General features: G+C 47.0%; 1 protein-coding gene across 1 annotated transcript; it reads left to right on the top strand.

The window, feature by feature from the left end:
- Positions 1-225: 225 nt before the first annotated feature.
- Positions 226-26,280, top strand: mtmr4 (myotubularin related protein 4). The gene is made up of 20 exons (XM_068600473.1): positions 226-401; positions 9,527-9,616; positions 13,696-13,812; positions 14,868-14,897; positions 15,463-15,545; positions 17,094-17,260; positions 18,372-18,468; positions 19,995-20,108; positions 20,199-20,398; positions 20,970-21,098; positions 21,521-21,632; positions 22,111-22,306; positions 22,432-22,617; positions 22,700-22,870; positions 23,140-23,294; positions 23,489-24,254; positions 24,309-25,031; positions 25,132-25,242; positions 25,412-25,500; positions 25,978-26,280. The coding sequence occupies exons 1-20, from the start codon at positions 357-359 to the stop codon at positions 26,153-26,155; spliced, it is 3,759 nt and encodes a 1,252-aa protein (XP_068456574.1). The 5' UTR covers positions 226-356; the 3' UTR covers positions 26,156-26,280.
- Positions 26,281-26,963: the final 683 nt, after the last annotated feature.

Genomic DNA, 26,963 nt, shown 5'->3' with positions numbered 1-26,963 from the left:
TCTCTAGAAGCCAGCGTGCTCTCTCTCTCTCTCCCCGCTCTGGGAGCGGCGGCGGGGGGCGAGCGGCGGGGTGGGTTCCCGAATGAGAGCCGGGGCCGGCGTGTCGGCTCACCGCGACTCCTGAGGAGGGGAGAACGCACAAAAGGTGCGGACGTTGGAGGAGGAAGAGGAGGAGGAGGAGGGGAGGCGGAGGAGGAGAGAGAGAAGAGGGCCGGCCGGCAGAGGGGTTCGGAGCGGACGAGGGGTGGACGGGCTCCGGCAGGGAGGAGGATGGTGATGCCGGCTCCTCGTGCTCTGGTCGTGCTGCTGCTCTGTAGGCTGTGTGTCATCCAGGCGCAGCCCTGCCTCTCCTCGACATGAGCTTCGCAGGAAGGGTGTCCTGCTCCATGCTCAACTGCTTCGTAAGTCCCCAGGCCTTTCCTCCTCGTGCCGCTCGTTTTTTGTTTGTCCGGTTCGGGATGGTTGTGTCTCAAAAAAGCCCTCCGTGGCCCATTTCGCCTGCTTGTGCATGCGGGTCGGTGGGGAGGAGGAGGATCGACGACACACGTGAGCGCTGCAGTTATCAGTGGGAGACCCACACTTCACTCCACATGGACATTATTGAATTATGTTGGTGTCTTCTCCTGCGTGTGATGATGCAAAGCTAATCAATCACTCTCATCGCTCACCTCTGTTGTATGGATGGATTTTCAGCTGCCGGTGTGTTGATTGGCAGGGAGGGCCTCTCATGAGTAAAGGTGTAAAATGTGTGTGTGTGTGCTGCTGAGAGCGAGCACATTGTGCAGTCACGCTCGCAGCCTCAGAGTGGTGAAGTATGTCCACTGCAGTGGAGGCCTGCATGGAGCGCCATGTGGTACGAGGATGTTCAGACGACGGTGACTGATGTGGAACAGGTGTTTCTCTTGGTTTGCATCTTGAGGCGGTGAACAGCTCGTCTCAGCCTCGCGTCGTGGGCGTAGATGAGCTGGTGATTCAGAGGTTATTCACCCATCTTTTCTCTCATGTCCACTGCCCGTGTCTTCTGTGTTCATTGCTTAAATGTTTGGCCTATTATTAACTTTGAGGAAGTGTCAACGTAACACTTTGTATATTATTAGTGCACGAAAAATACTTTAAGACTTTCCAAACTTGGTAAAAACATCACAAAGATGTTTCTCATTCATAATTTTCTAAGGCTGGCATCTTATAACTGTGTGTGTACATTTTTTTTTAATAGTAAGAAATACCCATCAAAGTCAAATGTCATTAAAATAAGCTCATTAGGTCTTATTTGTATAGAACTAAAATGTTCTTCTCGGTATAAACATCCCAGAAATATAAGCTCTGCATATTATTATGAGTCTCCATGCTGACGGCTCTGTGCACATTTGTGCTGAGTGTTAAACACGCTGATGTTTAGAAGATATAACATTTACCGTGTTCACCGTCTTAGTTTCATGTGTTGGCATGCAAACATTTGTTAGTGATGACTCAGCACAAAGTGCAGCTGATGTTTATGGGATCAGATTAGTATCACAGTTGTTTGATCTCAAACTAAAGAATTTGACAAATTGGAAATTTCAAGTATTACAACAATCCACTGAGTAGTTGTTAGAACCATAACTCTCACCTTCATGGTTGCCAGATGATGAATCATAGCCCAATTCATTCAGTACATGTTGAGATGTTTCACTGGATAATCAGGGGATCCCTAGGATTCATGATGTGGGGACTATGAATGTCCCTAAATCCTTGAATGTTCATGGTAATCCTCCCAGTAGTTTCATCATTTAAGGACAGACAGACTGACATTATCATTCATAAAGCCACACCGCTAACATGCCGAACAATTATGCAATAACAATAAGAAGGGACATCTTTAAATATACATCAGTTCAAATGATACAAGAGTGTTGTACAGTTCAGTGCTATCTGGACATTAGCATCTAGCATTTTAGCATTGCCCGATGTGAGGCTAACCGCGCAGCTTTTCCAACAACAATCGTCGTCTTTAGTTCCCGTCGTGTTGGTCGTAAAGCTGTTGGATCTGGAAGATCCGGTTCCCTTTCTCGGTGCTTTTTTTTTTGCGACCCGACTTGGTCCCGCGTTGCACAATTTATGATCTCTCTTTCATACGTCTGGGGTGCAGCTGAGTCGACGGTTCCTCTTCTGCGTCAGCGTCTGTATAATTTAGTATCCACGTCTTCTGTTACTGATGTGGATCACGGCTCTGTCAGTCTTCCTCTGAGGAGGAAGAGCTGCAGCTTTGTCACGACCATTGTTGTGGTCCAACTATGGAAAAATAAAAAAGCATCTTTGATAACAGTTCTTCCCCCCCTCACCCTTCCCCGACATATCATGTTTATCTCTCTCTGCGATATGAATGGAAGTGGAACTATAAAAAGCTTAATTGAATTGGTGACGATTTTTCCATGACTCAGGTTCTATCAATCCACCAGCTAAATGAATTAAGAGTGGAGGCAGAGACGAAAGCTTTTTGGGGATGTGCACTCGGGTGGTTCTGGTATTGGGTCTCACCACTTGGCCTGACACCAAGAACCCACCACCCTTAAGTAATAATAATTTTATTTATATAGCACTTTTTAAAACGGGGTTTACAAAGTGCTTCCACAGATTCACAAACCAAATGGCGGCAAACAAAGACCATACCATGAAAGCGTTTAACCAAACAAATAGCCAAAGAAAAACAGTAGAAAGCAAACAAAAATATCAAATATACAAACAAAACCATGGGAACAAAAGAACTGCATGAAGTACTACACGTATAGTACACATTTAGCTGCACGTCGGGTCTGACACCCTTGAACAGTACAATATTGACGATACAGTACGACACCTTTGAACAGTACATTATTGATGATACGGTACATTATTGACGATACAGTACAACACCCTTAAACAGTACATTATTGACGATACATTACATTATTGACGATACAGTACGACACCCTTGAACAGTACATTATTGACGATACATTACATTATTGACGATACCCTTAAACAGTACAATATCGATGATACAGTACGACACCTTTGAACAGTACATTATTGACGATACAGTACAACACCCTTACACAGTACATTATTGACAATACAGTACATTGACGATACAGTACGACACCCTTGAACAGTACATTATTGACGATACAGTAAGACACCCTTGAACAGTACATTATTGACGATACAGTAAGACACCCTTGAACAGTACTGCCTCTCGTACCTTATTGCTTAAGTACATCAATGTGTTCGGACACAGAGGAAGTTCTCATGAGCTAAGCGCGCTGAAAGAGGACAAAATGCAACAATAAGGGACGAAGCATTTGTTGTTCTTACTGAGAAGAATGGTATTTAATATGAATATAACTTGGCACTTTTTTACTCTTTCTCAGAACATATTGCCCTTTAAATCTTTGTCGATACACACACCTGCACATCGATCAAATCTTTATCTTTTTAGTGTTTACTTTTAATACCATCCAGTGTAAATTGCTTTCTCAATTAAACATTGAATGTTTTGCTGCTCATGCTAAGGTATCGAAGGCCTTTATTGTTGTTACATTTGCTAAATGTTACTTGATTTTGCCTACATGGAAAGGTCTGGTCACTTCTCTGCGTGCCACAACGTGTTGTCCGCTGGTTTTAGATCTCTTCTGCTTCCTTATCTGACGCTGCCTCGTGTCCTCGGCTCCTTGAGAACGGCCCCAGACTAAAATGGGAGTGATCATTTTGAACATGGTGGTCTATAAAATATTAACATGTTCAGAGAGAGAGAGGGAGGTAGCTGGGTGGAGAAAGAAGAGTGCATTTGGGAAGACTTGTCACACTCTGTAGTCGTTGGTCTTGACCCATTACTTAGACTTCCCAACACGAGCCAAGAAAAAACATCTTCCAGCTTTCTTCTCAGCTGCTGCTTTTCATTCTGCCTCGTCATCGTGTCATCGTGTCCTCGTGTCTCCATCTTCCCTCGTCCTTTTCTTCCCAACGCGTCATCTGAAGTCATTTCTCACATTTCAGACGGTGGGCCGGTCCGTGTTCGCTTATATTATATATTATATGTCCAAAAACGGCATCTTAACTGTACACTTAAAAGCATTTCAGTGCATGTCGCCCACACATTCAGGAGGTCACCTCTGCATCATGTCGTGGCTCTCTAATCTGCACAACTCCAGGACAAAGCTCAGTCAGATTAAGTAACTAATCTGGTGAGACAGCAAATTGTTTCCAAAAGCTTTAGAGAGAACAGGGATTGTAAAAAGAGGTTGTTGTATCCATGGCAACCAGACACTTATTCATGAAAACTGGGTCTGTGTGTCTTCCTCTTCCTCTTCTACTTTTTGTGTTTTTTTTTTTTATTTTTTCATTCACTCGCATGCAGAAAAGAAGTTTTTCAAATATGCTCTCTTCAGACGAATACAACCCTAAATTAGGCCGGCGGGTTGTTCCCTCCACGTGCACCCTCCACGTGCACACTGCTGCCACGCTGGAGCTGCCTGCTAGCTGCTAGCTGCTAGCCGCTAATGTCACTGTACCGGTAATACATGTAATCAAGACGTTGCATGTGTTGTACACTCTGACATGACTATCATTGGGGGAAATGCATAGAGGCGTAAATGTGCATGCGCCTCAGCTCCAGCTTTTTGATTGCTGGGTGGAGGGAGGAAGAGGGAGGAAGAGGAAGAGGGAGGGGGAGGTGCGCAGGCTCACAGCAGTGACGAAGCAAAAAAACTAAACCAAAAAAAAAAAAACCTGTCGGGCACAGGACACGCTGTGCTCCATCTTTGTGAGTCGGTGAGAGAATATTCTCTTTTCCTTTCTAATCTTCCTGTAAGCTGTTTGTTTGTCTGGTCGTGGTCACACAATGCAACGGACCGCCAATCAGAAGACGGCGCCTCGCTGTTTGTGTTTGCATGGAAACGTAAGGACACAGTCATGAGCCCGGTCTCCATCGCTGTCGTCCGCCAAGCGAAGAGACTTAGGAAGCTGAAGCATCGAGGTTATCAAGTCTTCCTCTAAGCACTGCCGTCTGCTTTAATGCAGCTCTCGCTCCTGCCGTAATGAGGTTTCATTCCAATGTTTATGAAGTGTGTTCATCACCAACGTGTGTGTGTGTGTGTGTGTGTGTGTGTGTGTGTGTGTGTGTGTGTGTGTGTGTGTGTGTGTGTGTGTGTGTGTGTGTGTGTGTGTGTGTGTGTGTGTGTGTGTGTGTGTGTGTGTGTGAGAGAGAGCCATTCTGTGTTGAGTCTGTGTCAGGCATTGATAGAGCACCAAAAACACATCACAACCTTATAAAGTACACGGTGTTCTAGCAGGCCTCAGAGGAGCGCAGTGTCAGGGCTGCTTCATGAGAGGATTGAGTGAACGGTGCCAAGTATCCACCAGATCGTGTGTGTGAGAGAGAGAGAGAGAGAGAGACGTGGCCAGAGGACGCATTGTGTGAAGATTGATTTGTATTGAATTTTGGTAATGTATGATGGCTGTCTGGCACGCCACAGTAAACTTTTTTTAATTTCTATTAATAAAAGTAATCTGGGCCCGTGTGGCAGGCGGGTGGCGCAGACTGCCCAGCAACAGTGTGCCAGATCAACATTTAATGGCTCCCGACTCCCTCGGTGGATGCCTCTTGACTGATGGCCGCTGTCACGGTCCGCCCCGTCCTCAGGTGGAAATAAGTAAAATTGATGACTCCAGCTGCCTCGTCCGTCTGACGCTGAAGGCGGACTCGGTGGGGGTCAAAGGTCAAGAGATTAGCGAGGTTGCATTTCAAAGGGACTCAAGTCCAAGTGTACAAGTCTGAAGATGAAGCTATTTATGTCGCCAAGAGTGGTTAATACATTTATGTGTATCTGCTTTTTTATGTTTTGAAACTTATAGAAATACACACAACAAAAGTAGCTAACTTGGGCTATGGGAGTCTTTGATGATTTGATTGTTGATTATTACAGAATTGATTATTCTGTGACGATGTTGTGCCGTTGCATGAATGCAGCTCTGTGCTAGGAAGCAGATTCCACCTCGTCTTCACATGGTGTGTGTCACGTGGAGATGGAAACGCCGCATTAGCACGAGCAGAAAGGCTTGAAGGAAATGGAGCCCACAGTAATACCAGAAAGCACTTAACATTGGACCATCTTTTAAGCAGTGGAGACATCTCAAACAACCTTGACACACACACTTCCACGACTGCCGTCAGCACCTTTTTCCATTTACTACAATTTATGGTGTTTGAAGCAGAAGGAAGACGAGCTTTGTGGATTTTATTCCATTAATCTCTCCCACGCAGAGACGCCCCACACCCACAGCAAGCCTTCACAAACTCAACGGATGCTCCACCTGAGGACGTTCAGGGCTGGAACCATTTAGTTTACTCTGATGGGTCGTTACTCGATCAATGGCTTTCTATATAAAATTGTAGGAAATGGTGAAAAATAGCCGTACACTCAAAAACCCAAAGATGTTATAGATGCTTTATAACAAACAAAGAAAATGATCCTCAAGTAATTTATAATGTTTTGCATCTTTTTAGATTATTGAAATTATCAAACTAGTTATTCAATTAGTTGAAGAACTTGTACAGCAAACGTTTCAACTCGTCGTCTTGACTTCTTTAAAATGGAAAACTGATTGTTTGACTTGATTGCAGAAGGAGCTGTTTGTTCATTTAATAGATATTATATATAGTATTCATATCATGAATATTTTCAGTCGTAAAATGGAAAAATGCTGAGATTTCATTAGAAAAACATGTCAAATCATTTTCTGGATCTACTTTAGATTAGACTAGATAATACTTCAGGCTAGGATCCCATTGTGTTGTTTAGTTCATAAATCACATTTATAGTCATCTGCAGGCATATATTTGCAAATAAATGTTCAGGCGGGAATAAAAATATTATATTTATTTTTAAACTTGTATAATTCAGTGTCAGCAGCACCTAAAGTGATTGTGACTATTGAGGGGAAAAAGCTAAAGAGTTTTTTTCTTTTAAAAGATACCAAGACCATGAATTTACTCCTTATGGTACAAAAAAGTACAGCTTGCAATTTACTTTGGGTTTTATTTAGACGTTTTCTTCCTGCAAATGTTACTGAACACTAAGAGGTTCATTTGTCAACATGGTGGTGTTGGTGCCCCATTTAGTTCTCTTTTTTTTTTTTTTTTTAAACATTCAAACGTGCACATGTTATGTTAGCAATCAGCAGACCATAAAGCTCCTCTGCCCTCTGTCAACACAGCTGTTATATCACAGAAGCTGATACATTATGCCCTGGCTATTGTATTTCATTAATACTCTGCCTTTTTGAAATCGAATGGTGAAGAGTTGCTGTCTTGCAGAGGACCAGTAACTCCATCTGTTACCAGAAAGCCCAGTGGGTGGTATGCTTATCGTGTGGATTCGTCACCGGCTTGGAGCTTTGAATGACGGGTGAAATGATTGGTAACATGGCGGGAGGTCTGCATGGTGAGACATCAAGGGCTTTCCTGCTTTAATATGTTGCTGTGTGGTTTTTTTTGTCGAGGGACACAAGTCTTCAATTGGCTAGAGGTCCACCTGGCTTTGAGATTTTACTGTATAGTTTTGCAGAAGTGACTTCAGATTCAATGACATAATGATATTCATAATGTCACAATTTACAATATTCAAACTTCTATAAAAACAGATCCTTACATTTGGAAAATAAACTTACATTGCAGTCTTGTTCAGACGGACACTTGCTATGTACATGTACACGTACATGAGATTTTACTGTACAGTTTTGCAGAAAAGTGACTTCAAAGTCAGCTTCAATGACATAATGATATTCATAATGTCACAATTTACAATATTCAAACTGCTGAAAAACAGATCCGTACATTTGTAAAGTAAACGTGCAATGCAGCATTGTTCATGCTGACCTCTGCCATGCACATGTACATGAGATTTTACTGTACAGTTCTTTAGAAAAGTGACTTCAGTCAGCTTACATGACATAATATTTATAATCTCACAATTTCCAATATTCAAAGGGATATAAACACAGATCCGTACATTTGTAAAGTAAACGTGCAATGCAGCATTGTTCATGCTGACCTCTGCCATGTACATGGCCATGAGATTTTACTGTACAGTTTTCCAGAAAAACGACTTCAAAGTCAGCTTACATGTAATTATGATATCCATAACTTCACAATTTTAAATATACACACTGCTATAAAAACATTTGTAAAGTAAACGTGCAACGCAGTCTTGTTCAGACGGACCCCTGCTAGGTCCATGTGTATGGCCTGCTACATTCACGCTGCCCAACTCTCCAGGAACTCATTGCTGTTTTCATTAAGGAACAACATCGACATACGGTCGTACTCCGACGGAGAAGCCAAATCCAGCAGAGTAGTAGAAGTAGCAGTGTTCAGGCGGCCAGAAACCATACTGGCTTCATCCTCCACCGCTGAGGTAACTCGGTATCTGCAGAAAATGGCGGAAAGAGTCTGGAAGGAAGGAGTGAAAGACATGGCTGCATGTCATGGCAGACCATGTTGATCCTGGATGATGTCATGATCTGTATACAGGGTTATATGCAAACATCCTGTCACAAATATGATCCAAACCAGGATACTGGTAAATGCTCTGTATGTGTGTACTTTGTTTATTTCGTGAGATATTGGCAGGTCAAACCCTCGCTCCTCAATCTGAGGGGCACAACCTGCTACGATGAGGTTGGCGGCCTCTTTGTTCCACTCTCGCTGTCACCTTTGCTGCTTCTTGATGTGTTGCAGTCTAATTTTATCCAACCATCCGTTATAACACTTGTGCATTTGATGAGTGTATTTTTTCCCAGCAACCTTCTTTAAAATACTTGGTCCTGGTCCTCTTGAATGCTCATGTTAACAATTGGTGACGTGACCTGAGCGGGGAAGCGTTTGAACCTTGGAAGAAGTTGAACTAAGTGCATGACTCATGAAAAACTAGTCAGGTGTTCGAAATACTTTACTTAGTCCCAGTATCTTTGTTTGCACAAGGCTGCAACTCAGTCACAAAGTGTACAGCTTTCTGGTCTCTTTTGCCTATTGCTGTTATTTGCTCATGCAAAAAGCTAGCTGCACCACGCCAGAGCAAACTGGATATTTAAAAGCTATGCAAAATGTATGTTAATCAATCAACATTCTTTTAGAATGAAGTGGTAAGCGATTTAAAGTGGCTTGCCTCATTGACCTGACACAAGGTCACGTGCATCCATTTTTAAAGGGAGTTTTGAAACTCTCGTGGTCAATATTTAATCTGCGATGTGAAGTCTGAGAGTTGAGTTGTGAAATTCCACCTGGCATCAAAGGCTAACCACCTTGATAAAGGCTTGTGTCATTGGCTTTGGGTTTGATTGGACAGAATTTTTATTTTTTATTTTATGGAGCAATCAGTGTTGTTGTGGTTTGATATTCCTGTTAATTACACTGTTGTCTGTGTCCCCGTTTTTTTAATTTCACCCTGCTGTGTTGACTTAATGACGACGTATTTGTCTGAACAGCCTTTGCTTTGTGTCTGTCTGACAGGGTGAAGAAGGGCCTCCCAGCCTGGAGTATATCAAGGCCAAGGACCTGTTCCCCCAGAAGGAGCTGGTGAAGGAGGATGAAAGCCTTCAGGTGAGCTGAACCGCGTTCGCCAGCCGCTCCAGAGCACCGTCCCGTCTGCGCCGACGTCCCGAGTGGACGACGGGGAGCCTCCCAGATTATATGACCTCTTCCTCAATCGCGTCTCCTGGCGCGTCACCGGAGCGTTCCTCTGAAATACCCCGATGGAGCTCGGGTCGCCCGTGTGGAGCGCGATCGCCAAGATATTCCTGCAAGAGTCACAACTCGGCAGGCGCGAGGCCAGTCACCGAAATAGAGACGATGACAGAGGCTTAGAGGAGCAATTTATGTATTTGTTTTTGTCCAGGCTCTGGTGAAGGATGGCAGAGTTCAACACAGGGGAAAACGTTAAACAGCCAACTCGGTGGATAACAAAATATTTCCATGTGAATAGGACTGCTGCCTTGTTCTCTACAGCGAACTTATCATACGACAAAAACAGGAAAGAGATTCTGAATTACTCGACTGCATTAAAATGAGTTTTATATTTATGCAACGACCAAACGAGAACAGAAGGAATATCTTGAAAGCAGGCGTTTAAAAATGCTGACATGTAATATTTTGTGCACACTGTGAAAGAAAAGGAGTGATCCTCTCCTCCCTGCAGGAGCAGTGGTTGTCCCGTGTGGGGCTCTCGCACTGACGGAGCAGCAGCAGCATGGCAGCATGCTTCAGGGGTTTTCCTACGTCACAGCCTCCTTTAGTGGTCCAGGATATGGCGTTTACCGGATTAGTATATCGCTTGGACGTGCTTTCCCTCTGCACTCTCGTTAATTCATCCTACAGTATTATAAATGTCCTACATGACCTTCATTTAAAGTGCATTTGCTGACCATTAGCATCCCCGTCCATACAGCGCTGGTATTGACTCTGTCTAAAAGTCAAAACTATTATTATGCAGTTCTTGTTTTATGAAAATTTACATAATTATGTACATCTTCGCCACTTTAAAGTAGGATCCCTTTTATTTTCTTTTGTCTAGCTTTCTTTTTTACCCTAAACTTCTCGGCGTCTGTTTCTGCTGCACGGCTGTTTCCTCCACAGAAAAAGCAGAAGTCACTGCAGAGGATAAAGAGCCGGGCAGCCAAGAAGCATTTAGGTCACTGAAGTGAGAGAGATTTTGTAAGTCTACTCCACGGCGAAGAGGCCAGCAGCGAAATTGTGATGGATAACTTGCGCCGTGCCCTCCGTGGCGTTGAGTTTGTGCTCTCTGGCGCTCGGGTGGTTAATGGAGCTGGGCATGATGTGCTTGCAGAACTGGACCAGAGGGCAGGTTGTCCGGCCCGGGGTCACGACATGTTTCTGCTTTTCAGCTGGAGCGTCTTTCCACTTAGGGTTGCATCAACCTGTTAATAGTGCTGCTGTTTTATATTTTTATTATTATGTCCTCAGGGGCTGTCACAGGCTTTGTGTGTCAAAGGTCCTGGTACATTTCTTTATTTCCTGCTAAGCAAAGTGAGAACACAGTGTATCTCAACCAGAGTAGCTGCTTCTGTACGAAAAACTGCTCTAATTCTGCGACATTTTCCATGTTTCTGGACTCTCGCACATCGCTTCCCCTCCACCTGCATTCACACCAGCAGTTTGTCACCGTGTGTTTTTTTTACTTTATTCTTTGCATGCTCGCTATCCCATGATAGATTCTCTGACAGCTGATGTCTCTTCCAGGCGTTCCCTACCCCAACATGTTTAATACTCTGCTGCCTTTCATCCTGTGTGCGATGCATGCTCGCAGTGGTGTGTGTGTGTGTGTGTGTGTGTGTGTGCACACACGTGCATGTGCTCACAGGCAGGCTGCTCGAACTGGAAGTCACGACTCACAAGTCGGAGACTGTTATTCACGGGTCTCTCTCTCTCTCTTTTTCTCTTTTTTAAATATTTCTGCTGCTGAGAGCTTGCTAGAGGAAACGTGACACAGTATCTGCTCTCGCTGGCTGCCAGTGACTCATGCACCTACTTTTGGAGCACAGCTTGATTAATGCAGCTCCCAGTCTGTACTGCATGTTAACTATGGCGCTCTCAGTAGGACACGTTGGGTCTCTTCCACAGACTCGGTAGAGCAGCTCGTTGTCATTTCAGCCATTTCTGCTGCTGTTGATGAAACACCTCATGCATGTTGGCTACATCCCCTCCGGCATGAAGAAAGCAAACCTTAAGATGAGGCATTCTCCTTTTCCTCCTTTTTCATACAGTAAAACTGTATCTTCGTGGGTTTCAGCTTTGTTTGGGTGCCAGATGTGTTTGTGCGCCTGTCACTGTCTGATTTCAAACTTTCCTCTTTTTTTTTTTCCTAAGTCCCAATGCAGAGTGCCAGGGGGCCGGCTGCCTATATTTGGCTCTGTTGGTGTCTGAGTGCAGAGTACTACGTGCTCCATTTCCCAGGTTAAGCCGTACGCTTTCCCTTTATGCTTCCCGTCCCGGCTCACAAACACATTTTCAGTTAAAGACGGGCAACAGCAGGTGCAGTGATGCATGTCAGGGGTTTGATTGTTGCTCTTTTTTTTTTAACGTAAGCTCTCCGGACCAACGATCAGAAGCTTTTGACCCCTTTTGTCAATTGCCAATATATATTTTTTTTAAAAGAGAAAAATCCAGCTTGTGCACTAACTAAGGCCGTCTGTGCTTTTAACCGCCTTGGCTAATGTTAGTTGAAGTAAGCCTGATTTTCTGACATCTTACCATAATCCCCATCTGCCCCGCTGCATGTCCTCTTTTCACATGCACCAGTGGGTCTTCGTGACTCAGCAGTGCATGCTAATGCTGGGTGAGGTAATGCTGTCTCCGAGCAACTCTGTTGCCCTCGCCACCAACGGCCGAGCGACGAGGCCCGGCGTCGCTATTCCTGGTCCCCGATGACTTATGCCAGAGCGGGCAGGTGTGTGCAGGCAGGTGATCACACAGAAGAGGTGACGAGGGAACGAACGGGCCTCAATTTGTCAGATGGGAGCGAGCGGCGTCCGAGCGGTGACTCTCTTTACTGTTTCACATCCGTCAGAAGGAATGTTTTATGCAAGGTGATTTATTCTCTGTAGGCCACATAATGTACCGGCAGTCATAAAAGGTCGTATAGTTCACTGGAATCTAAATGTTTAAATCACCAGAGGAAGTCGCCCCAATAAACTGTAAACGCCTCCATCTTTATATGAATTATTATATGACATCTTTTAGAAGTTAGCGAGGAAGCATTACTTCCACATGCTTTCAAATCTGAAGCCCTTTTATTGACTCTGTTGGGAACCAATTCTCCTGATGTTTGGCCGTGATAAAGTATGTTAATGGGAGCTTTTAGATCGCTCTCTGGACTCCCAGCCCCGCCTGCTCATTCAGCGCTCTGTGCTCACAAAGGTCTTTCTGTAAAACTACCATGTGCTCATTGGACAGCCACACATGCACACTGTTCCTCCCATGCCTCCCTCCCCCTTTCTGTCATATCTGCAATGTCACTCTGTCCACAATCATTACCGGCTTAGTCTCGAGTCGGCAGGACGGGACATTGTGAGCACAAACGTTACCTGTTGGTTATGTTGTAGGATAGAGGTTTGTTTGAGTAAATGTTAAGATATGATACCTGAGTTTCAGTAAACCAGAATGAATGAAGAAAAAACTAAATGGCAAAATGCATCATTGTTAAATTTTCTGAATGCAAAGCAGATTTTGAAGGTCTCAGCATGAAAAATCTGAATATATCAAAAGAAGCAAACGGGACTAAGAAGCTAACGAAGCGTTTCAAGGCTGATTTGTTGAAATAGTTTCATCAGCCGTGCGAGGAGTGACTGTCTCTTTGTGAGATAGTGATAACCTTGATGATCCCAGAACATTGTGTTAACGCAAATCAGTTACTGTTACAAACGCTTCATTTCTTACTTAATGTGGTGAACATGATGCTAAACGTCACGTTAGCATGGCAGAGCAGCTAGCATAGACGCTACAATAACTAGAATCAGCTTGGAGAATATGGAGAGAATAAAAACACATAAATGTGGATGTTATGCTTCTGCTCCCAGTGGACCTGATAAAGCCAACAATCGTGTGTTTGTGTCGAGGCTTCGGTCCTCAAACCTCAACAGTCTGCTTGTTTTGTGTCTCCACAGGTGCCATTCACAGTTCTTCAGGGGGAAGGGGTGGAATATCTTGGCTTTGCCGACGAAGCCGTCATTGCCATTTCCAACTACAGGCTCCACATCAAGTTCAAGGACTCGGTCATCAACGTGAGTGCCAAGTCTCAGACAATGAACACACAGGAGAACCACAAAAGTAGAGTTTCCCCTTCAGGGTGATCTCAACAACTTCTACGCCACTGCAGCCGCCAATAGCAGGAGAGAGAGGAGGCTATAATGTGTAGCTGGGACGCACGTAGGCTCCTTTTCCCATCCCATATAAAATTTATAAACGCATAATTGTGCTGACCAGGCAAATAAACCTCCAAGTATTTGACATGAAGTACCCATAAAGCGTTGTTTTTCGTCATATCCCAGCGTAGTTGGCTCGCAGCAGAAAGCTACCACACGGGTGGCAGACCCCCTGATCTCCAGTCAGGGGAGGTTTAATGCGACATGCAGGCTCCAAAAGATCCCCCCTCCTCCTCCTCCTCCTACACACACACACTCACACACACTGGCGCTGACGTTCACTGGCTCGCTCCTGCTGACGTCAGACCTTCGCTTAAACACAAACGGGCCAATTGTTTGCATTCACTGGCGTCAGAATTCCTCCTCGTTCCCAAAACCCCAGTCATCTTTTCCAGCAGGATTCAGCTTATGGAAAAGAACGAGGAGAGGACGTTCAGGGTTCCTCTCCTCGGTGACTTAAAGAGGAACCCTGAACTTCTTAAGCAGAGGAGAGTCGGATTAAAGAGGTCAAACGTTTAGAGCCAACCGTCCCATCGAACTGCTTTCAGAGTCCTGCCTTGACCCCGGCAGCACAGATGAACTCTGTATCAACGCCAACAAGCCACACACACGCGCACACACACGCCTTATCCCCCTACTTCTAAGCTGTTTTCATGCCCTTTGCTCCCGTCCGTGTTTGTCTTTCTCTCCATGATTTCCATGTGGCTCGGTCATGTGCTGCAAGTAGCGCATGACTCAGTTTTCTTCCATTTCTCAACCTCTTTGATGTTTTCTTTCCTTTTTTTTTAACTCTTCATTTCCTTTTTGTCTCCTAAATGTTTTTGGTTTAATAGTTTTTTCATTTCCTCCTGTCTTGTGTCCTCCCTCCCTCCCTCTCCTCCCGGTGTGTACTCCATGGTGTCACTGTGTTTTAGACCTACCCAGGTGTGGACAGTGAGATATCTGTGAGTACCATATGTTGAAACACCCTCTGCCACCGTCTAGACCGGTTGAATCATTCATTGGAAGCAATAATTACAGTGCGCTGAGGACAAATTGTAATCTACACTCAACTTAGTGGTAACACTGGATTTATTGTTGTCTGTGGAAGGAGAAACAATTATTGCAGCACAGAGTGTTAGCTGACCTTGAGAACCACTTTTGTTTTACACTATAAGACATGAAATATGATTTTCCCATTCATACGCGGTGCACAAAGCTGTTGCATGAAGTTTTGACAAAGTGAAGTTGCGTGGGTGATTCTGTAAATCTTTGTTAACACCTCAGTGCACAGGATCATTCATAAATGTACAAAGCAGAATAGACAATCCTGCTGCCTTCTAGCGGTTTGGTATTAACACAGAAGTCTGGAGGCGAAGTAAAACCCGTCCTTTCCTCCACAGCCAGCTCATAAAGCCGTGCTATGTATACTCCAGCCTTTGTATGCATTAGACCAGAGGGTCGCAACCTCCTAGCGGATGAGCTGTGACCGGCAGGAAGATCACAGGTGCTCTATTTCGCCCCCTACAGGTGCCTCTCAGGCTCATAGAGGGCGTGGAGAGCAGAGACATGTTCCAGCTGCACATCGTCTGCAAAGACTCCAAAGTTGTCAGGTAAGGGGGGTGTTTGTGTATATAGTGTGTGTATACATGTGTCTGTATATGTATATAGTGTGGGTGTGTATATACATACATGTGTGTGTATATGTATTTTGTCTGTGTGTATATATAGGTATGTGTGTATATGCATGCATGCATATACATATACACACATACATACATATATACGTACGTGTGTGTGCAGGTAGATTGATGTAGTTCTCAACATGAGTAAATATAACAGTCTGTGTGTGAATGAGTACTAGAATAGTTTCTCTCTCGCCGTGAGACAGTTTATACACGACCACGCTGAACTGCTTCACTGCTAATCAATATTCCCAGCAGTAGAATTAAAGTTTACAGGCATACAGTAGTATTAATATGATGTTAATATAATTATAGTACTATTCTACCTCCTCCACCCTAATGACATTAGTGATAATGGAGATCATGTCTTGTGTCTTCATAGTTTAAAAGGGCTATCCCTGCTGGTCTAAATATAGTCACAGAGAGGAAATGCATTCTTCTGATGCTGCGCTGTTGCCAGATTTACAAAGTTATTAATAATGATAATGGTTTGAAGTTTCAGGAAGACGCATACATACGTGTGGAAATACGTCACACAGCTGCTGGTTGCATTTCTCTAAATGTGAGATCTTGCTACTGTTATGGATCAGATTCACGGGCATCACGTCATCTTGCGCTCTGGGAAGTTGTGATGCAATATGTCACCGTTTTCTCAAAGTTTATCCACCAACATAATACATGATGGTAACAATTCCTGACAGTAATGCCAGTGATCATAGGTGCTTTGTAAGAGATTAGAACATCAATATTTCACAAACATGGGTTTGACAGCAGAAGATAGTAATCTAGTCTATTTCATTATGCATAATGTATTATGTCAAAATGAAATCCATATTAATTTATCTCCATAAACGGCACAATGTGTAGTGAAAACTTGTCATAGCTGGCTCCAGAAGACACTGCCGAGTAAAAGTAGTGTTTATATAAAAGAAACAAAGCGGAGTAACGCTGCTTTTCAGATAAATTAAAAGATAAACAAGGAAACGTTCTTTCCTTCTCTTCCCGTTGATAAACCTCACATTTACACACGGCAGCGTTTTGTTGTCACCTTGTGAGTCATCCTGGTTGAACGTGGAACGTCTCACAATTTGGTTTTGACTACTTTGCCAGATGTTTATATTTCGACCCGTTTGTCACATTTTGTCACCGCAATAGTGTGACGAAATGTGACAGACGTGCAAACGTCACCTGGCGACGTCCTCACAACCCGTCGCTGTCTCCCGGACCACATGTCTTTCCACGATCTCTTGTGTTCATGGACATCTGTGACGTTTAAAATGAGGAGAGCTTTCATCTGCTCAGCGGCAGATGTGCCATCAATGGCTGCTCGTTGTTAAGCAGCCGTACAGCAACTCGTGTTTCATGGCTGGAATAAATTAGTTTTCCTTGTTTTTCTTCCCCAATACACAAAGTTGTAACAAGATATTGTGCAGTTGGGTTTACCTCGTCTGTCTTACCGCGTCGGCTCGTCCTCAGGTGCCACTTTGCGACCTTCAAGCAATGCCAGGAGTGGGTGAAGCGTCTGAACCGCGCCGTGGCTCAGCCGGCCCGGCTGGAGAACCTGTTCGCTCTGGCTTACCACGCCTGGTGTCTGGGAGGGAACTCTGAGGACGAGGACCAGCACATCCACCTCTGTCGCCCAGGTACACACACACGCACGCACATACACACACACCTACACATGCACCTACACAAACCCACGCACACACCTACATACACACATGCACGCACGCACATCAACACATACATACACACACATGCACGCACGTACACACACACTTACACATGCACCTACACACATACCTGTACACGCACTTGCGTGCATGCACGTCCGCACGCACCAACACACCTACACATGCACCTACACAAACCCACACACACACCTACATACACACGCACGCCTACACACACACACATGCGTGCACGTCTTCACACACATGCGCGCACACAAACACATACACACGCACAACTACACACACACCTACACACACACACACGCATGCACATCAACACATACATACACACGCACAACTACACACATACCTACACGCACAACTACACGCACACCTACACACACATGCACGCACACCTACACACATACCTACACGCACACCTGCACACGCACGCCTACACACACACACACACCTACACACATGCATGCACACACACACACACCTATACACATACCTACACGCACGCCTACACACACCTACACACACATGCACACCTGCACGCACACCTACACACCTGCACACGCACACCTCTACACACACATGCACACGCACACCTCTACACATACCTGCACACCTATACACGCACGCACACCTACACACACAAACTAACACTGACACACAACAATCACTACTGAACTCAAATTTCTGAACTGTGATTGTGTTAACATGTTGTCGTTCCTGAAGTAATGTCGTGCCTCGTGCTCTCTCTGTGTGTTATTGTGTTAACATGTTGTCGTTCCTGAAGTAATGTCGTGCCTCGTGCTCTCTCTGTGTGTTATTGTGTTAACATGTTGTCGTTCCTGAAGTAATGTCGTGCCTCATGCTCTCTCTGTGTGTTATTGTGTTAACATGTTGTCGTTCCTGAAGTAATGTCGTGCCTCATGCTCTCTCTGTGTGTTATTGTGTTAACATGTTGTCGTTCCTGAAGTATTGTCGTGCTTCATCCTCTCTCTGTGCGTGTTATTTTGTTCACGTTTTGTCGTGCCTAAAGTAATGCCTCATGCTCTCTGTGCGTGTGCAGGTGACCACGTGCGTCAGAGAATGGAAATGGAGGTGAAGAGGATGGGCTTCGACACGCACAACGTCTGGAGAGTGTCGGACATAAACTGCAATTTCAAGTATGTCACAGATTCTTTACCATAAATAGAAACGGCACCTCTGTCTCTGCAGACAGACACACAATACTGTTTCTATGAAGAGTTGAGGTGGTGGCTTACAGGGGGGATGGTGAGGGCGGGGCCGCAAGGAGCTTCTTGAGAGCTGCGAGAGAGAGGAGGCAGAGAAGCTGAGACAATATGTCCAACCTGAAGAGATGACTAACAGCTTGTGGGTTTATGTGTCAGCACTGTGTCGCAGTGTGTAACAGCACCCAAATTACAAGAGTTATTATTATTATTATGTTATTATAAACATATTTACCTCATTGTTTTGAATTGGTGTGCCTTGCATTCACTCAGGTTATCATTATTTATCACTCGTGGAATGTTCTTGAATCTGTAAAATAGAGAAAAAACTCTTCTTCGAACTCCTTGTCTGAGAATCTGTAATCAAGTGACTTTAAATCCATTTCCACACTGCAAACAGTGGCCATTTTCCAAAAATGTAAACATAAAATGCAGCTGACTGACAGATTAGACTTCTTGTTCCAAAGCATTATGGGTAATGTACCCGCATAACCTTACACAGAGCAACATCACTATGAACTTCCTTTCAATTCTGCATTTTCAATATTCAGGATTTTCTTTTGGCGTCAAGATATATCAAAACATTCAGATGAACAACCTTCACTTTACCAATAAAATGCTAAAAACACTGGAATTAGCATATTTAGCGATGTATTAGCATAACGAGCATTGTGGAGGCGGCTCAACAGCAGAGACATGAAATGCACTGCTGAGACGGTTGGAGACGTTTTTATGGACATTTTGACTTTTTGATGATTATTCTATACTCAATAGATCTGCAGTGAACTATTCCTTCAACAACTCTGGTCTTTGTGTGTACTGGCTGACCTTTGTGTGACCTCTAAGGCCAGCAGCCCTCACGCCAAGTCTTCAACGAGAACACAAGCACACACACGTAACTGGCTTTGTAGCAAGCAGAAAGTGTGTGTGTTTTAATGTGTGTGTGTCAAACTGTTTTGTCTCCTTTTGCTGTCTGGGCAAATAAACACTAAAAAAAGAGGCCAGTCTGCTCAGAGGGCCCAGGAGAGGGCATCCTGCTGAGGGGAGAAAGACACACAGGACAACTGGCTAATTAAACAGGCCGCAGCCTGCTGAGGCCTGTGACTCAGCACAGGATTTATCCCTCTCTCTCTTGCTCTCACACACACAGAGGGACACACACACACACACACACACACACCGTCTCTTCCCTCCCTAGACCGTCAGCAGGTGAATGACAGACGATGAGGAGACCAGAGACGTAGGGGAGTCACACTTTGTGATTCGTCCTTGTGACCCTGAAAAACAGGATGTTTTCTGCAGCTCAATGTCAATATTTTGTCCTGGTATTTTCTAACTAAAAGCCTCTCGTTGCTTCTCTTCCTGGAGCCTGGCTGTTGCATGCATGCATGCATGCATGCATGCATGCAGCAGTATAAACTGCATGTCGTCTTTAACGTTCCTGTCCTTCTTGTCCGCAGGCTGTGCTCCAGCTACCCACAGAAGCTGCTGGTTCCAATATGGATCACAGACAAGGAGCTGGAGAGTGTGGCTTCCTTCAGATCCTGGAAGAGGATCCCTGTGGTGGTGTACAGGTGGCTTCACTGACCTACAGTCTGACGCACGCTGTCTGCATGTTCTCAAATTGATTTACCTGTTTTACTGACTTTAACCTCGGTCTCCAGGCACCAGAAGAACGGCGCGGTGATCTCCCGCTGCAGCCAGCCTGAGATCAGCTGGTGGGGCTGGAGGAACACGGACGACGAGTACCTGGTGACGTCCATCGCCAAGGCGTGTCAGATGGACACCGGAGCCAAGGGCACCTGTGGAGCGCAGGGCTGCCGACAGCGCGGGGAAGCGCCCGACTCCTCCGATAGTGATTTTGGTAAAGCGGCTGGATTCATGCTCGCGTGACATTTGCAGGCCGCGAACGAGCACTTTACGCTTTCAGGACGGCATTCAAATTCGGAAGGGAGAAAATAATTTCCATTATTCACACACGGCTCATTAATTTTCGTACTTACAAAGTGAACTAACAGGTAAAGATGCTGAACATAAGAGCCAACGCAATACAGCATCGCTCGCCGTGTACATCTGCATAAATGTGAATTAAATATCATTAGATCACATTTATGCTCCCTTTCCTTACTTGTTACACGCCTCCAGTTTTGATTTTTTTTTGGAGAGAGAAGTAGTTTAGTTGCGTCCTCGGAGTCGATACTCGTCTTTCCCCGTATTCACTATTGAAAGGGGTCTCTTGGCTCGTTCATATAGCAGCACAGTGGTCGTGTCATCAGGTGGAGATATTGGTTTTCAGTAGGTTACAGATAGTCCGTGGCACTTCTCCCATTTCCTCCTCTCTTTCATCCTTCCATCCCCTCTCTCTCTCTCTCCCCGGCCGTTGGCTTCTCGTAAACACTTTCCTCTCATCAGTAAAATCCTCTCTGCGTCTCCAGACTCCTCTCTGACCGGCGGCTCCGGCTGCGATGACAACACCGTGCCACAGAAGCTGCTGATCCTGGACGCTCGCTCGTACACCGCTGCAGTGGCCAACCGAGCCAAGGGCGGAGGCTGCGAATGCGAAGGTCAGTCAGAAACATGTCATCAACAATTCTGTTAATTATTCTGCCTGAATGTTTGTTTTCAGGGACACATAAAGGGATTTTTGGTTCCTTAGGCAAAGCTTGTCTTGCTTTACTTTTCACTCTTCCTCCAACTGGAACGAGGGTATCGGCAGCGGTAGAAGAAGAAATCTAAATCCTGTTTAAAACTGTTGATTATGAATATTAAAATATTACTGCACAGACAAAGTCCTGCATCCAAATGTTGACTCGTAGTAGTAGCAGAAGTAGTTTTTGTTTATTGTGAATGTTTGACACGTGATATTCAGAAAGCAAGTGATTTCTTCCACCAGTGACTCGCTCGTTAAAAAACATGAAGGTTACATTTGAGAAAAGCACCAAGCGAACCTTTTGTTTGTTTGTTTGTCTTCTGTGTTTGTATTTAGAGTACTATCCCAACTGCGAGGTGATGTTCATGGGAATGGCCAACATCCACGCCATCAGGAACAGCTTCCAGGCCCTGAGGACGGTCTGCAGTCAGATCCCGGATCCAGGGAAGTAAGTGGATCCGTTTGACCTTCCTCTCTCCGAGCGGCTCTGGCTTCGTTTTAATGGCTTCGCCTCACAGTAAGGCGACACCGCGCAGCAACGGGAACGCCGCCACCGCTCCCTTCCTGCTGGGGCGGCCAGCTGTCCGTCTGTACACACCGACTGTGTGTGTGTGTGTGATGCATTTCCTTTTGTTCTTGTGTTTTTCTTACATTTGCGATTGTATGTGTTGGTGGTATGCACATAAATTACCCCAGCTGCTCTGACGTCACACCAGCTTATTTTAAGACTTGGTGTCATTCTGATGGAGGTGTGTCACGGCGTAGGGAGGCCTCATAGATATGTAGGTCAGCGGTATCCTCTGTGTAACTTAAGCCGGGGTTACCACAGCTCATGAATGTAGACGGCATCCAGGCTCCAGATACATACATGTATATCGATTTGTACTTATCTAATCAATCACGTCTGTGTTTTTTTTTTTCTCCAGCTGGCTTTCGGCACTCGAGAGCACCCGTTGGCTGCAGCACCTGTCCGTCATGCTGAAGGCCGCCACCCTGGTGTGTTCTGCGGTGGAGCGGGAGGGCCGTCCTGTCCTGGTGCATTGTTCGGACGGGTGGGACCGCACCCCCCAGATTGTGGCCCTCTCCAAGGTCCTGCTGGACCCTTACTACAGGACGCTAGAGGTGAGAGTCTGCACGCTTCGGCCCCAACATGTTGGCTTTTAGACAAAGCACGTGTCATATAAACCAGGAGATGTCTCTTGAGTGATGGCGTCGCCCTTCAGTACTGACCGCCGCGTCGTCCACAGGGCTTCCAGGTGCTTGTTGAGACGGAGTGGCTGGACTACGGTCATAAGTTTGGGGACCGCTGCGGCCACCAGGAGAACGCCGACGACGTCAGCGAGCAGTGCCCCGTCTTCCTGCAGTGGCTGGACTGTGTCCACCAGCTGCTCAAGCAGTTCCCATGCCTCTTTGAGTTCAACGAGGCCTTCCTGGTGGGTAGTCGTACGTTCCACTTCTTCTAACTTGGACTAAATGAACTTGAAAGGTCTGACTTGGTGCTCCTCGTGCGTCCAGGTCAAGTTGGTGCAGCACACGTACTCGTGTCTCTACGGGACCTTCCTGTGTAACAACGCTCGCGAGCGGGAGATGAGGAACGTCTACAAGCGCACCTGCTCCGTGTGGTCCCTGCTCCGCAACGGAAACAAGAACTTCCAAAACTTCCTCTACATCCCCAGTCATGATATGGTACCTCCCACTTTTCTTACAGTGTGCTAACACTGTTTTTATGCTATTACTTTTATGCTAGTATTCATGTGCAACCCACCTGTTGAACATCGAAACAAATGGAGGTGAAGGAACTGTGTTCAGTACGACTTTCATCCTCAAACGCTAATCCTCTGTGAATGATTTCCCTAATTCTCCGCCCACGACAGTGATGGTACGACAGTACTGTTAAAGTAGCGGGCATTGTCATGTCTGTATGTTGACCTTCCCATCACTTGTTTGCCCGCCAGGTGCTGCAGCCAGTGTGCCACACACGAGCGTTGCAGCTGTGGACGGCTGTGTACCTGCCCACCTCGTCCCCCTGCACCGCTGTGGACGATTCCATGGAGCTCTACCTCCCCCCGAGTGTCACGGGGGATGAGCTCACCTCCCGGTCTCTGGACAGGTGTGTGTTGGTTGGATGCAAATCCGATCGGTTACACAGGATCTGTACATGTTGGCCTTAGCGGGCCCTGAAGAAATATATGTCACAGAGAGCCAGACTGCCCTCTACAGTCCCAAATGAGAATTGCATCATTGATATTCCTTTACCTGTAGGGAAAAAATACACTCTTTTTTTATGTTTTTTTCGATTTCTAGACTTCCCAAGACCCGCTCCATGGACAACCTGCTCTCAGCTTTTGAGAACGGGATGCCCCTGACCCGTACTTCCAGCGACCCAAATCTCAATAAGCACTGCCAGGAGGATCGCTCCGCCCCCGAGTCCTCGCCAGCCACGGAAGAAACCTCTGTGGACATCTCGGACGAGGTCGCGGTGGACATCGGACTGGACGTGGGCGAGGGGGAACCTTTGGACCTGAGTCCTCCTGCCGAGACCCCAGAGTGTCCCACGGGTGCAGAGGGCTGTGACGACGCGGTGGAGGAGCCCTGCCTCACCACTCAGCCCCTCCCCTCTCTGCCGCTCTCCCCGGTCCTTCTCAGCCAGGACGTCGCTCACACTCCCTTCCCGGCTCCCGTCCTTCAACAGGCTCCGCCTCCGATCACCAACCCTCCGCTCCCGCCGCCTCCGCTCGATGCCGAGAGCCCCCGCAGGACTGCCGAAATCGCCGCGGCGCCCTCTCGCAGGTCAGAGCCGTGCTTGGCTCTCCCCTGCAAGGGCGGCGAGCCCGCGGCCGCGGCGCCCGCCCCGCCGCTCGACGAGCGCGCCGTCGGCCAAACAAACGGCTTCCAGGAATCCGCGCAGCTGCTGGCTCTGAAGCAGCAGACGCCACTGCTTCCCATGGAGGACTCCACTGAGACTCTCACAGGTGAGGGAGAGCTTCCCCCCGCGCCGCCTCCCACAGCGAGCCAGGACCTCACCGAGACTAGTGTGAAGGAAGAGGAAGAGGAGGAGGAGGAGGAGGTGGTGGTGGTGGTGGATGAGGAAGAGGAGGAGGAGGTGGTGGTGGTGGAGGAAGAGGAAGAGGAAGAGCCGCAGCCCCGGGTTCAACCCCACAAGGAGAAAGAGGACGCGGTGCCGGATGCAGTGAAAGGAAAAGAGCGCGTGTTAACAGTTGCAGTAGCGTCTGCAGACGGCAACCAGGTAGCACCTCGCCACCTGATCTCCCAGAGCCAGCTCACGGACCTGTCCCTGCTGGGCTCCCACTGGGAGAGCGTCCAGGGTCTGGTGCAGTCCGCCTGCAGCAGCGCCAGCCACTACGGCGTCAGCCGGGCGTTGCAGCACAACACCAACCAGGGCCGCCGGCTCGCCAACAAGCTGCTCCGCTCCCAGGGCTTCGCCATCGCCAACGGCTCCCAGTGCTGCCGCAAAGAGGCCCTCAGCTATCCCAGCAGCCCTCTGCAGGCCGGGTGGCTGTCCGCCGCCAGGAGCGCGGGCTACACCGCCGCCGCCGCCGCCCTCAACAGCTACTCCCTGGCGGGTCAGCAGCTGCTGCCCGTGTCGTACTCCTCGCCCTCCGCCTCCAGCTCCCCTCCCCCGCCGCAGGCCCCGGCGTACCTCGACGACGACGGGCTTCCGGTGCCCATGGACGCCGTGCAGCAGAGGCTGCGGCAGATCGAGGCCGGCTACAAGCAGGAGGTGGAGGTGCTGAGGCAGCAGGTGCGACAGCTGCAGATGAGGCTGGAGAGCAAACAGTACAGCACGCCTCCATCGGAGCCCGACGTCGACTACGAGGACGACATCGTGAGTGTCATTACTGTCTGGAAAGGCTAAAGTTTGCTTTTGATCCACAGGAAGTGTCCTCTCTCTTCACAGTCCCGTCTGTCACCTTCTCTGTTCTCAGACCTGTCTGCGGGAGTCGGACAACAGCAACGAGGAGGATTCTCTGTCCACACACAGTGAGGACCGTCTGTCTGAGGGCAGCTGGGATCGAGTGGACCGCAAGGACACAGAGGTCAGCGTCCGTTAGCGCTCAATGCCTGAAAGAATAGTTTCTGTCTCAGCTTCACACCTTCCTCCTTCCCCCTCACCTGCATGCTGGGAGCACCTCCTTTTACACCTCTGATCTTATAGAGATATGCGCGTGTGTGTGTGTGTGTGCGTGTGCGTGTGTGTGTGTGTAGGTCACGAGGTGGGTGCCTGACCACATGGCCTCCCACTGTTTCAACTGTGACTGTGAGTTCTGGATAGCCAAGAGACGTCATCACTGCAGGTGGGGCTTCACTGTGGTGTGTGTGTGTGTGTGTGTGTGTGTGCAAAACATTTGATAATTATTTTCAGTTGACAATAAGTGTTAAAATAAGTTAAGTCTATTGATCAATACATAGATAATTGTCTTCACAAGATGCGCAAAATAATGAAAAAGCACAATCTGAATCAAAATGGAAGTTATGAATAATCCACTTTAAAGGTTATTTTTCACGCAGATTAAGGTTAGAAAGTGTTTTTATGTAAATAAACTGTAGTTTAAGCTTTCATCTTTTGTTACAGCACCTCAGCAAGAGTTTAGTCTGCAACGGTCGTCTCCTAAACCAGCCGACTGGATCAGTAGCTAATAATGCTAACAGAGTAGCTCCTGGTGCACACACACACGTCTGAGCTAATGTAGTTATTGTAGCTGATTTTCAATGCAGGAGCACAGAAGATACAAAAAGTGAACTAACTTCCCTTTTGTGGCGCCGGTCTTCAGGAACTGCGGCAATGTGTTCTGTAAAGACTGTTGCCACCTGAAGCTGCCCATCCCGGACCAGCAGCTGTACGACGCCGTGTTGGTCTGCAACACCTGCCACGACCTGCTGCTGGAGGCTCGCACCCGCGAGATCCGCAGCCAGCAGCTCAAGAAGGCCATCGCCAGCGCCTCCAGCTGAGAGAAGCCTTGTGTAGCGCGGCCCGCCTACGGCTCTGTCCTGCTCCTTTTTTGGACCGATTTAGCTGAGCGCCCCCCGTTGTGACCCCCGACCCGCTGTGGTTTCGGCTGCAGGGTTGGTTGGTGGGCGGGAGGGGGAGAGAGGGGTTTGGGGAAGGGAGGGAGGGAGGGGAAGCTGCAGGAATTCTTGCTCTTTTGAGCGGCTCGGTTTGGGAGCGGAGATGCTCTGTGAAGACGGTCTGGGAGGATGAGGAGAGGTGTGAGATGGAGGTGTGTCGGCGGAGGAGAACAAAAAAACCTTCTGTTCAAAGACATTTTCAGCCTGAAGCACTGAGGCGGCGAGCGGCCTCCACACAGCTCGGCCCTCTCTCGCGGCGCCCCGCCCCCGAGACGCATCTCCGCCCCGCCCCGTTAGAGTCACGCACCTTTAGCACCGAACACCTGCACCCTCCTTATAGACACCGTCTCGTACTCCAGAGGACAATCTATCACCCTTCCACGCGTCGGGGGACTCAAAAGCCTTTACCTGTACTACTGGAGGCTTTCGACTTTAAAAGAAAAAAAAATTGCTGCTACAGTATTTAAAAGTCTAATTTTGTATTCTTATTTTGTGCACTACTAGCTGTTGTGTGTTCGAGGGGATCTGAGACCAAACTTGAGCAAAAAGGGAGAAATCTGCTGTTTACTTAGTCATTGCATCGTTTTTCTTGGAGCCTGAATGTAAAACGTAACGGATAACTGGATGGAGTTCATGTTCGTGTGCATTCGGTGGGTCGTATATGTGTGTGTTCATTGCTGCAATGTGTTTT

Source organism: Clinocottus analis, unplaced genomic scaffold (assembly GCF_023055335.1).
Source record: "Clinocottus analis isolate CAN_PGR_092001 unplaced genomic scaffold, fCliAna1.0.p SCAF_5, whole genome shotgun sequence".
NCBI classification, from domain to species: domain Eukaryota; kingdom Metazoa; phylum Chordata; class Actinopteri; order Perciformes; family Cottidae; genus Clinocottus; species Clinocottus analis.
Note: the sequence above shows the minus strand (reverse complement) of the source record. Positions and strands in the feature narration are given on the sequence as shown.